This window comes from Chelonia mydas, chromosome 7, assembly GCF_015237465.2.
Source record: "Chelonia mydas isolate rCheMyd1 chromosome 7, rCheMyd1.pri.v2, whole genome shotgun sequence".
Taxonomy (NCBI): domain Eukaryota; kingdom Metazoa; phylum Chordata; order Testudines; family Cheloniidae; genus Chelonia; species Chelonia mydas.
This window is the reverse complement of record NC_057853.1, coordinates 83,275,273-83,287,848: the sequence shown is the minus strand read 5'-3', so window position 1 is coordinate 83,287,848 and position 12,576 is coordinate 83,275,273. Positions and strand designations below refer to the sequence as shown.

Sequence of the window (12,576 nt, the reverse complement as noted above, 5' to 3'; positions counted from 1 at the left end):
AAAGAAGGTGGGGGGCAATAGATATGATTCCAAAGGACACCAGTGAAATTCATTTATATTCTGTGGCCTTTAGTTAACTTCACGGGACACTTTCAGGCTAAACACCCTATATTAGAAACATAAATCTTAAACTGTTATGACTAACACCTGACCTTAGACTCCCTAAACCAAAATAATAAACTAACAATTGTTCACTGCTTAATTGCTTTTGCACTTGTCCCATCTTAGACGACACAAAGGGGATGATGTGCACTTTCTGGCTCTCAAACAGTAGCCGCGTGCGACCACATTTGAGTGCAAAATATTGCAGGGGGTTGTTTGTCGGAATAATAACAATATAATAACTAATCCCACAAATGATTATCAGGGAGAATACTAACAAGGGAATCATGTCATCACACATGGAAACGTTTCCATAGAAAAGAACTTTGTGATGCTTTTTGGTGGTGTTGTTTCTCTTTCTTTTAAAAGCACTTTAATGCTGGGTCAAATAACAGCGGATCGGGTCGGGTCACTTATTTCCGCTGTAAGGAAGGAAGGAAAGGGGGCGTGGGGGGGGGAGGTGAAGAAGGTGAGGGGAGACTCGGAAGGAGGGGCTGGGCAGCGCTCTCTGCCCCGCTGCTGGAGCACAGCTGTTGCAGCTGTGGCCGGGAGACGGCGCATGCTCAGGAGGCGGCCGGCGCCAGGGGTTGTCTCCCTGCGGTGCGGCACCCGCCTTGCCGAGCTCGGCTCCCCCAGGGAGGCAGGCGGCGGGGTCCCTCCGAGGCGGTGAGAGCACCGCCGGCTCCCCGCACGCCGGCTGTGTGCCTGGAAAGAAAGAAAGACAGAAAGTTGATGAGCCGGAGCCAGAGGCTGCTGCAGCGTGCCCGGCCGATGCGCTCTGCCCCCGGCCCGGTGGGTGCGGGGGATGCTGGCGGCCCGGTGAGTACCCCACGCATTTCCGGGAAGCCCCTTCCTGCTGCCGCTTCACAGCGCACCGAGGGCCGGAGGGGAGCCGCAGCTGCCTTGGGTTAGATGCACAAGCTTCCCAGAGCCCCGGAGAGGAGCGTGGTTGTTTTAGCCGCTGCACCGGGGCCAGTGCCTCTTTCTTCCCTGGCTCTGCGGCCGCTTGGGGGTTTCTCTCGCCGCCCCTGTGGGGAGGAGCGGCATGGGGCATTTGCGGGAGGCTGGGTGGGAAGGGGGAGCTGTCTCGTGGGCAGGACATTCCACGCTGCAAACTTTCCTCCAGCAAAAAACCAGGTTTGAGGAAGGTTCCTGTGTGTGCTCCTCCTATCGGGCAATCTCTGGTATGCTCTCTTCCCCCTCCTGCAACACCACATCCCTCCGGTCAGACTCTGGGTTGATTGTCCTCTTTCTTGCCCCATCAAAACGGTAACCGGTAGCGCCCTAGCTGGGTGATCATCTTCTTCCCCAAGTTATATAAGTGTCAGTCTTGCTCCTTTCACATGTAATAATACCCGTTTCGTAAATATATTAGGAAAAATATTCCAAGCCTCTCTTTGGAATGGCTGATAAAATCAAAAAGAACAGGAGTACCTGTGGCATCTTAGAGAAGAACAAATTTATTAGAGCATAAGCTTTTGTGGGCTACGGCCCACTTCATCAGGTGCATAGAATGGAACATTTTACACACACACACACACACACACACACGTTGGAAGTTACCACACAAACTGTGAGAGGCTAATTAGTTAAGATGAGCTATTATCAGCAGGAGAAAAAAACTTTTGTAGTGATAATAAAGATGGTCCATTTAGACAGTTGACAAGAAGGTGTGAGGATACTTAACATGGGGAAATAGATTCAATATGTGTAATGACCCAGCCACTCCCAGTCTCTATTCAAACCCAAGTTAATGGTATCTAGTTTGCATATTATTTCAGGCTCAGTAATTTCTCCTTGGAATCTGTTTTTGAAGCTTTTCTGTTGCAAAATTGCCACCCTTAAATCTTTTACTGAGTGGCCAGAGAGGTTGAAGTGTTCTCCTTCCAGTTTTTGAATGTTATGATTCCTGATGTCAGATTTGTGTCCATTTATTCTTTTGCGTAGAGACTGTCTGGTTTGGCCAATGTACATGGCAGAGGGTCATTGCTGGCACTCTATGTTCCATTCTATGCATCCGATTAAGTGGTCTGTAGCCCACGAAAGCTTATGCTCCAATAAATTTGTTAGTCTCTAAGGTGCCACAAGTACTCCTGTTCTTTTTGCGGATACAGACTAACACGGCTGCTACTCTGAAACCTGATAAAATCAAACCACCCAGACCTATTTTGAAACTTCTGCAGCAGAGGGAAATGAATGTGATTAGTGGGTTTGGCATTTGTGTTGTATTTGGAGATACAAGCAGGGGCACAACATTTTGCATTCAGGATCCTCCTGAAAGAGTTACCCCTATACCAGTCGCCATTGTGTATTCTTCGTCCCCATCACTCTACTGGATATACCTTTGACCAGCAGGGTAGTTCAATTTTTGTGCCCCTTCAGTTGTTGGCCACTCAATTATCAATGATATAAGGGATGTCAGTGATGTGTGGCAGAGTGTTTATGACAGGGGTGGGCAAACTATGGCCCACGGGCTGGATCCTGCCTGCGAGCTGTTTTAAGCCAGCCCGTGAGCTCGTGCTGGGGAGTGGGGTCTGGGGCTTGCCCTGCTCTGGCGCTCCATCGACGGTGCTGGGTCGGGGGCCGCACCACATGGCTCGGCCCCGCTCCGGTGCTCTAGCCAGGGTGCTGGGTCGGGAGCTGCTCCGGTGCTCCAGACGGGGTGCTGGGTCAGGGGCCGCACCATGCGGCTCCTGGAAACTGCGGCATGGCCCCCGTTCCAGTTCCTATGTGCTTCAATGGGAGCTGCAGGGGTGGTGTCTGCGGATGGGGTAGCGTGCAGAGCCGCCTGGCCGCACCTATGTGTAGGAGCCGGAGAAGGGACATGCCACTGCTTCCGGGAGCTGCTTGAGGTAAGCGCTGCTCAAAGCCTGCACCCCTGAGCCTCTCCACTCTCCCCACCTCCCTGCTGCAGCCCTGATCCCCCTCCTGCTCTCCAAACCCCTTGATCCCAGACTGGAACACTCTCCTGTACCCCAAACATCCGCAGCCCCACCCCAGAGCCTGCACCCCCAGCTGGAACCTGCACCTCTTTTTGCACCCCTGCCCCAGCCCCGATCCCCCTCCTGCACTGTGAACCCCTCGGTCCCAGCCCATAGCATCCTCCTAGACCCCAAACTCCTCTTAGGCCTAGATCCACAAAGGTATTGGGCTCTTAACTTCCATTGAAATCAGTGTGTATCCCCCCCTACCTTCTCCAGTAGAAGCACTTGTGCCACCATCCAGAAAGGCAGAGTACCAGACGTAATCTTTGATTCTGTATTCTGCACGTGTTTGAACAGAGTTGTATTTAGTGGTTAAAATTATACATACTCCTTACACAGTTTTAAAACAAACCCTAAACTCTGATGATATTGATTTAAGAGGACACAGTCTAAAAAACTGCTGATTTTGTTAATGAAGTTCCCCTCCATCCTGAAAACATTTCCACTGGCGTACTTATCGAATTGTTGTACAATACATTTCCTGAGGAGAAATACCTATGTAGATATCTGAAGTGTGCTTTATGGGGGATGGCCTTACTTTAACTTTCCAACAGGGGTCACTACAGGGCAAACAACATTCATAGAGATTATAGTGTAAAAACAACTACTATTGCGGGCAAAGTCCTGAATAGAATATTTTAAAATAAAATTGCAAGTTAAAGCATTATGTTTTAAATTTATGAACTACAAGTTTTAAGTGGTGTAACAAAAAAGTTTTGAGAAACACTGTCAAGTGTGTTCTATAATTTGTAACTGAAGCAAGTCTGGAAGTATCATACACTCTGCTTCAATAACAACTTCAACCTTATTAATGAAGTGGTTGGTTTCTGAGTTGTTCTGAGGTTGTGGAATCTATGTAATCCACAATCTGGAAGCCTTAGATTTCTCTGTAGACATAATGCTGTGCCTGGTCTGTTTTCATTATACATTCTGGCTAATAGAATTGATGGGATCAGCTGCCATAATTTCATACAGAGATACTTGTCCCTTTTGCAGAGGGCTAAATAGGAGAATGGCAACTTCAGCCTTGAACATCTTGCTTCTCTCCTTTTCCTAAAAGAAATTCCACCACAAATAAGCAAACCCCCAACTACAAAACAATCTTTATTGCTCCTGGTGGAAAAAAATCAATGTTCACATCACAGCAGGAGTCAAATGAATTTACATCAGCCATATGAATCTGGAACTGCTCATTGTCATGGAATGGTGAATATTTTGGAAAGTTCCTGAATGAATGTGATGCAATTACACATTCTTCCTGTTGTGAAAATGACAGCTTTATACTAAGGCCATGTCTACACTACCACTTATGTCGGCAAAACTTATGTCGCTCAGGGGTGTGAATATTCCACCGCTCTGAGTGATATAAATTATGCCAGCATAAGCGCTAGTTTGCACAGTGCTATGTCAACGTGAGAGCTTCTCCTGTCGGCATAAAGCATCTTCGCCACACATGCTGTAGCGGCGCAGCTGTAAATGTAGACATGCCCTGAGTCAAATGATGAATAGCAGTTTAAGGACACAGGTGCATGTTGCCCTGAGAAGGAGAAGCCTTTTGGAATGAGACCAGATGTATTATTTTGAAAGAGATACAGTCCTTTCCATTTTTGATAGGGCCCTGACAACCCTATTTACACCTCACCCTTGAGTTTTCATATTGCATCCCCTGCCACTCGTGTAGACGCCTTGTGGAATGTATTAATTCAGTTGTTCAAATAGCCAGAGGAATCGTTGAATGGCTCCGTCAGCTGCTAGAAGCTTGGAATGTTGTTTGTCCCAGTTCCTGCTGGCCTTGGGAGTAGAAGATTGGGAATTGAACCCAAATCTGCTGCATGGCCATGCAGTGCACTGCGGTTGTCTACAGGTAACTTACAGTCAGTCATGCTTCTGAAATACTCAAATCCACACACTTGTAGCATCGTAGAGCAACTCATTGTGCATCTCATGCTGGCTGCAGGGAATTATGATCCTTGATTTATTGACTACTGCTCAGTTTCCTTGGAGTTGCTTGCTGCTGCATTTCAGCGTAGCAGCCACGTTAGTCTGTATCTGCAAAAAGAAAAGGAGTACCTGTGGCACCTTAGAGACTAACAAATTTATTTGAGCATAAGCTTTCGTGCGCTACAGCATGCATCCGATGAAGTGAGCTGTAGCTCACGAAAGCTTACGCTCAAAGAAATTTGTTAGTCTCTAAGGTGCCACAAGTACTCCTTTTCTTTTTGCTGCTGCATGAGTCTGCTAAAAAGATGTACAATAAGCTATGTTGTCTGCATTCTGTTCCTCTAAATTTGGTCTCCTTGTTCACTTTCTCCTTTCTTGTTGAGGGATGGTATTGAGGATAAAGAGTTTCTGGGGCTACTGCACTATTCATAATAAACCATGGAAATAACATGGATGGGTGATGGCCAGTCATTATTAGCTGCCTCAGATAACATCATACACATGGATGAATTTCACTGAAGTTTGTTGTTTTGGCAATGCCCTTGGCAGAATTCTATGCATTATCTATATGTTATCTTGTATAGCATTCAAGTCCCTTAAAGGAACATTATCAATATGAAAATCACATTTCCATCTGAAAATATTGTTCCTACCAGTTCTTGTTATGGGTAACCCCATAGATAATGAGGACAGAGCAGGCCTGGAGAAAAAGTGTACATTTCTCTATTTTCTGTTGCTCTGTGCATTTGGTGGCACTCTGTTTCACTGTTCTGTTGAGGCCCATGCAGTGCTCTGTGCACCGGCGTAGCGCTCACATGCATGCTCCATTAGACTCTGCAATTCGGTTTTCCACAGTAGGAGCATCAGCAAAGCTGGCCTTTCGGTGCTACTGTTATTTAAATTTAAAAAAAAAAAAAAAAGGTAGTAACACGCATTCCGGTAAAAAAGACTAGAAGTTATATTATGTAGAAAATAATGTGGTGTGCACATCAGCATGCTCAAATGGATTAAGTCCAGGCAGGTTTAATATTTAAGTCTCCCCATTCTTAATAGTTTTGGATTTGATTGCACCCTCTATAATTTGCAATTGCTTTTGTTATAGATAGGGCTCCCTGCCCAGGCCTTATCAATAATGGATTTTTATGGATTGGTTTTAAAATCATTGCCTAGAGGATTGAATAATAATAATAAAACCTCTGGGGTTCAGAGGATGGGGGAAATATCAAATTCCAAATAGCTGTTGCTAAATAGCAGATAAAACACACATTTGGTTTGCTGACAAAACCTTTTTATAGAACTTTAACTTCACATATCCTCTCTCTTCCATTTTCAAGTATTTGAATATGAAGATTTCTTTTCATATATAAAGTTTGTTAAGCTCTTCTCTTTTTTCAGCACTTTAGCTTCATAAATAGTATCATGGCACAAAATCTATGAGAGGAAAGCTTTGTTGCTTAGAAACAGTCTGGCAAGAGACCCAATTTAAAAAACACAGAGAGAAAAAAGGGAAGACAAAAACACGCTCCCTCCTCTGCTAAAAGGGGATGGTTGAAAAAATTCTGAAATGTTAGCAAAAATTTTGGGAAAGAATAAAGAGGAAAAATGTTGGTGACATTCTTGCAAATTCCTTTCTTTCTCTACTTCCTGCCCATTTTTTAACCAGCTAACGAGTTTGTCATTTTTTTCTAAATTTGAAGGAAAAAGGGAAATATTGCAATTTCCCCCGTTTCTTTCTCAACCATTTCTACTGCTAAAGTTTCTCCAGGGATTGATGTTTTCTGTAGTGTAATAAACCAATGATCTAGGTTGGTTAGCTCAGACAATTGAAAAATGGGTGTAAATTGGAGGGAGGGGAGCCGGTGGAGTGACAACTCAACACTTTCTTGTGATTCTTAAAGAAGAAATGATGAAAAGTGATCTTGAAGCTAAAAGGCTAAAATGTCCAGTGTTTCTTCTTGGATTGTAAACTCTTTGGGGCAGGGACTTTTTGTTCCCTTTGTACAGCATCTAGCACAATAGGGTCCTTGGTCTGTGACTGGGGCTTCTAGGTGCTACCAGGACATAAGTAACAAATGAATGAGGGGCACATTAGGTTTATTTTGATTTTGCTCATTTTTTTACGTTTACATTTTTTATCTTATTGTTAATGTTATGTTATCCTTGATAAGACAATATAAATACAGGTAGGTGTGTGTGTGTGTGTGTGATATGATCACAAAGAGTTTTACAAACTGTATAGAAATTTCCTTCCCCTCCCCTCCGAAAAGCAATTAGATTTGGGATACAATGCAGCAGCTATTTAATGTTTATATTATTATATACTATGTCTTTTTTCCTTTGAAAGTTCTTGAAAAATTCTACTGCATTTCTAACATATTCTGCCCTTGTTGTTATGCTTCTGTGGTTCCCACCAGCAGATTAAAATGTGATATATTTTCCCACCTCTGTTACATTCTTACACCTTCCTGTTGGTAGTTTTCCCTGTTGTTTTCCTTACATGTAATGTACACTTTTGTTTACATCACCACTGAATTTGGCCCATATGTCTAATTCTTGTCCATCACTTAATTTTCAAAGGAGGATTGTAAATGTTTTGGCTTATCAGTGAGTGTGTAGTCTCTGTGGAGAACTTAATGAAAGCTCAAGATTTTTATCTCTTTCCTATTTTTTCTTGTTTATTTCCCCATGGAAGCTCAGTTCAGAAGCACCACGTAGTTTTGCAGGGGAGGGTCTTGCTTTCTAGTCCATTCTCTAACTGGGGCACTGCAGATCAGTGGTTTTCAAACTTTTTTTCTGGGGACCCAGTTGAAGAAAATTGTTAATGCCCGCGACCCAGCAGAGCTGGAGATGAGGGGTTTGGGGTGTGGGAGGGGCTCAGGACTGGGGCATAGGGTGTGGGGGTGAGGGCTGCGGGGTGGGGCTGGGAACGAGGGATTCAGGTTTTGGAGGGGGCTCAGGGCTGGGGCAGGGAGTTGTGGTGCAGGAGGAGGTCAGGGCTCTGGGCTGGGGGTGCGGGCTCTGGGCTGGGGGTGCAGGCTCTGGGGTGGGACCGGGGATGAGGGGTTTGGGGTGCAGGAAGGGGCTCTGGGTTTGTGGGGGGGCTCAGGGTGAGGCAGGGTTTGGGGCAAGGGGTTGGGGCACGGACTTACCTCCGGCAGTTCCCAGTCAGTGGCACAGCCAAGGTTTTAGAGGCAGGCTTCTGGCCTGTTCTGGTACTGAGGACCATGCTGCACCCTGGAAGCGGCCAGCAGTGGGTCCGGCCCCTAGGCAGAGGCGCTCAAGCGGCTCCACACGGCTCTCACCTGCAGGCACAACCCCCCCCAGCTTCTGTTGGCCGGGAACTGGCCAATGGGAGTGCAGAGCGGGTGCTCGGGGTGGGGGTAGCGCACGGAGCCCCATGGCCCCCCTGCCTAGAAGCCGGACTCGCTGCTGGCCGCTTCCGGGGCGCAGTGCAGAGTTGGAACAGGTAGGCCCTAGACTGCCTTAGCGGGGCAGCACGGCCGACGGGACTTTTAACGTCCCGGTCGGCGGTGCTGATCAGAGCCGCTAGGGTCCCTGGGTGCTGAGCAAAGCAACCCAGTGCCTTACATGCTGACCCAAACTTTGAAAAACACTGCTATAGATGATTTGCCTCCAGTCATACAGAACATCAGAGGCCTGGCAGAGAATCCAGATTAGAACCCTGAGTCCTGTTAGCTCCCATCTCTTTGCTTCTAAACAAGACCACATGGTCTAATTGGCTTGACTGGAGTTGTTATTGGCTTTGCTATGACAATGAAACTGTTGCTGTGGTCAATGTGCTCTTATGGCCCAGCAAGGAGTTTTCATCCCTTCCTAAAGTAAACCAATTCCTAGAGCAGCCTGTAAGGTAGGGAGTCTGGCTATTATCTAGTAGCCTTGGCACATGCGTCATATTAACAAACTTTCAAGCCCCATCTTCCAGCCTTACCATTTTCGGATTGCATATGGGCTCCGTTTACATTCCTTTCCCTCACTCCCACTGACATCTAATGTGTTAATACTATTTTTCTTTTCCGTTAGCCTGTGGTATTCTATAAATATTTATTTGGCTTCTGCTGGGCAGCTGTAGTGTGAACTGACAGTGTCATCAAAGGAGGCATAATATCCACAGAGGATATTCAGTATATTCTTAATTTGGAGGCTCTGAAAATACCCATACCATTTCCTAAAATTAAAAATCTCTGACATGGTTGAGGTAGGGAGGAGAGAGAGAGAACTTTAAATTAGCGCCGTATGCAGATAGAATGCTCCAGTTGCACCTCAGCATTTAACCATGTCTAGATCAGTCTAGAAGATCTTGGGATTGGTTTTAGCTCTGTGACGCAGGTTAAGAATGCTGCCCAGGAAATGTCAGTGGGCAGCAGCCACTCTGGATGATTTAGGAGCAGCAGTGATTGGCTTCAGAGGGAGCTGTATCTAGTTCTTGTCTTTGTGACTGAGGATTTAAATCTGTGTGGTCAAGTAAAACTAAGCAGGATAATAGATAGGAGTCCTTGTGTCTCTGATATGAGCTGAAATGACCCTCTCCCGCCCCTTCACTTCCTTGGAGTTGAGAGGAAAAAGGAGTTAGGACTCTGAATGATTTTTCTTTTTTTTTTTTTCTGGTTGAATTTTCTCTTTTCATCAATCTGTACTCAGGCAAAAATTGGCTGCCTGGCTTGAGGTTTCTGATGAGGAACTGAGATGGAAAGTGGATGCAAAGCCATTGTCTGCTCTGCCAGCTCTGATCTTACTTGGATTGTTTCCAAAAGCTTAAGAATGTTCATAGTACTTTCCATTTCCAGTGGTGCCTCTTCTCTGGAGAACTCAAAGTGCTCTACAACAGCCTCCCAACAGGCCAGGGTTGGGATTTTAATTAGGATTTAAATCAGCTAGCAGGAAACCTTGATTTATATTATTGACTTCAGTTGTGCTTGTACTTTTTAGTTATGGACCTAAAAGAAAGTTTAATTCTCATTAGTTGGTAACTGTTAAAACATGTTGATTTGCAACAAATATAGCCTTACACTAAATTTGGTGCTTCCTTATGCTAACCAAAAGGGTATGCTATATTTATACATATTTATTTAAGAAATTAAAAATTAAAATAAAAAAATAGGCAATTTAAATACAAAACTGATTTTGATTTTAAAAAATCCATTTTTATCCATTCGTCACCAGTCGCGTGCAGTGGATAAATATCAGTATACCTGTCTAACCGAGGTCAAGTGTCTTGTTCAAAATCATACTGTCTATAAATGGCAGAGTCAGAAACAAAAACCAAGAGGTCCCAAGTCTTCTGATCTAACTATGAGATCATATTGTCTTTCGTAGGTCAGGATCATAAGAATAGACTGAGATGTGGAGTGTGTTGAATACTTCACTTGCTGTTATTCAGAAGAAACAACTCTGCCTGGCCATGCTGAGGTTCTTGTTGGTTAGTGCTCATTCCTGTTTGCCGTCTTTTGCATCACTGACCCTTCCTGCCTGTGGCTCACCAGTGTTTACCGTCAGTGAAATAATATTTTTCCATCTAAATGATGATGGTTATTATTTATATAGCTCTAGCGCTAGACACTTTACAGATAAGAAGCCTAGATCATCTTTTCCACAAAGAACTTACATTCCTTTTCCAACATTTTATTTTGACTGCAAATCAGGGTGTGATGCTTGGCCAGAAAGCGTTAAACATCATGCAAAATAAATGACTCAAATTCAACCCTTAAAGACATGTGGGGAGATAATATTTGTGTTTTTGTGTATTTACATATGTATGCGTAGTGGTCAACAATGTAATCAACAGTCCCTGTCTGTGCTGTATTCTGATCATTCAAAGATCAAAAGAACATCCTAGCATTTAAATGAAGTGTAAACATGGGATATCTCTGTATTCATCTCTCTTTGAAATGTATAGCAAATCAGTGGTGAATGGTGAAGGAATAGGTGATTGTCTTATGTTAATTCATATCGTTAAGTACCGGAGATAGACTGCCTGATGGATAAATTGCCATAATTAATCTGTGTGAATAATTATAATGATGGATGCTTAGGAAATAAGGGCCTATTGTTCCCCGAAGGACTCCAATTTGTCAAAGAAGACCTGAAATTGTATAAAAAGATCCTTGGGTCCTGATCCTTTTAATCTCAGATCTGCTTAAGCTTCATCTGGGGAAGTTTGAATTGCAAGATGAGATCCCAGTTAAACTGGTACAACCTGAATATGATATTGGACATTGGACTTTAACCTATGAACTACATTCTAAAAAACTCTTTGCAACTACAAAGCTCACTATCTCTGCTATGAATCTGAACCTCAACAATTGAACTCATGTCTGTATGTATATTGATCTTTTAATCATACTCTCTTTCTTTTGTTTTTTAACAAATTTTAGTTTAGTTAATAAGAATTGGCTGCATGCGTGTATTTGGGTAAGATTGGGAATATCCATTAACCTGGGAGGTAATGTGCCCAATCCTTTGGGATTGGTAGAACCTTTTCTTTTATATGATAAAATCAGATTTTCAGAAATCTTCATCATATTTGACTTGGGAATCTGTATGGAGGCCTGAGGCTGGGTTACTTCAAAGGAACTGTGTTATTGGCTTCTGGACAACCAATGAGGTAATAAAGAAGCTGTTTTATGCTGGCTTGGTAAATCTAAGTATTGAAATATCCACCAGTTTTGGGGATTATCTGCCCCATTCTTTGCAGTTCATCCTAATTGAATGACCTCGGCTGGCCCCCACTGGGACCCCGGTCACACTGGGGCAGGAGTAAAAGCAAGAAAAAAACCCTAAATGAGAACAGACAAAACTTAAAGATTTTTGTGTGTGTGTGAATCAGCTATAATTGGTGATAGTAAGCTGCAGCAAGATACAAGTGGCATGGTACTAGGACTTTGTAGGGTACAGGGAAAAAACCTGGTTCCATAGGAATGTGACTTCCCCCTATTGTGCAAGATAGGGACAGCCTTGCTGTTTGCCTTTCCATTAAATGTGAAACCTAGAGGAAGGAGAACAGGGAAGCTAGATTATTGTAATTGGCCATGGTGGGGAGAGAAGAGATGGCTACCTGGCTCCTCTGTGTGAAGGTTCCCTGACACCATGCAGTATGCTCAGGAATTCTAGGGGATGTGTATGTTTGTGGTGATTGCCTTCAGCCATTGAAATATTCTTTCAGTACTACTAAATCTAGTCCAGACAGAGTCCTGAGGTTCTTTCCACCTTTTTTCATTTTGAGAGAACCATCACTCTGCTTCTTTTATAATATTTTTGCCCATAGGTGGTGCTAGCCCATTGGGGGGCCACCCACAAACAACACATATTAAAAAAAGCGAATGGGGGCCCGCTTTTGCTGCTTGGGGCCCTAAGCAATATAGCCTTAGTCTGCTTACGCCTAGCGCTGGCTCTGTTTTTGTCTTTAGGCAACCACCACTGTAGCAGGTGAGCATTCTCCTTCCCACGCTGTGCCATCTTTTGATCAGCGAGCAGAAGCTGTTCACAAAGCAGCCGTCAGTATTGACTCTTTAGGAGCAATGTATTGTGCACC

At 44.3% G+C, this 12,576-nt stretch overlaps 1 protein-coding gene across 1 annotated transcript in view; it reads left to right on the top strand.

The window, feature by feature from the left end:
- Positions 1–543: 543 nt before the first annotated feature.
- Positions 544–12,576, top strand: part of PALD1 (phosphatase domain containing paladin 1) — a 187,530-nt gene continuing 175,497 nt past the window's right edge. The window contains exon 1 of the mRNA XM_037904726.2: positions 544–921. Within this exon, the coding sequence (XP_037760654.1) occupies positions 908–921 (14 nt within the window). The 5' untranslated portion in view covers positions 544–907. The remainder of the gene's footprint in view (positions 922–12,576) is intronic.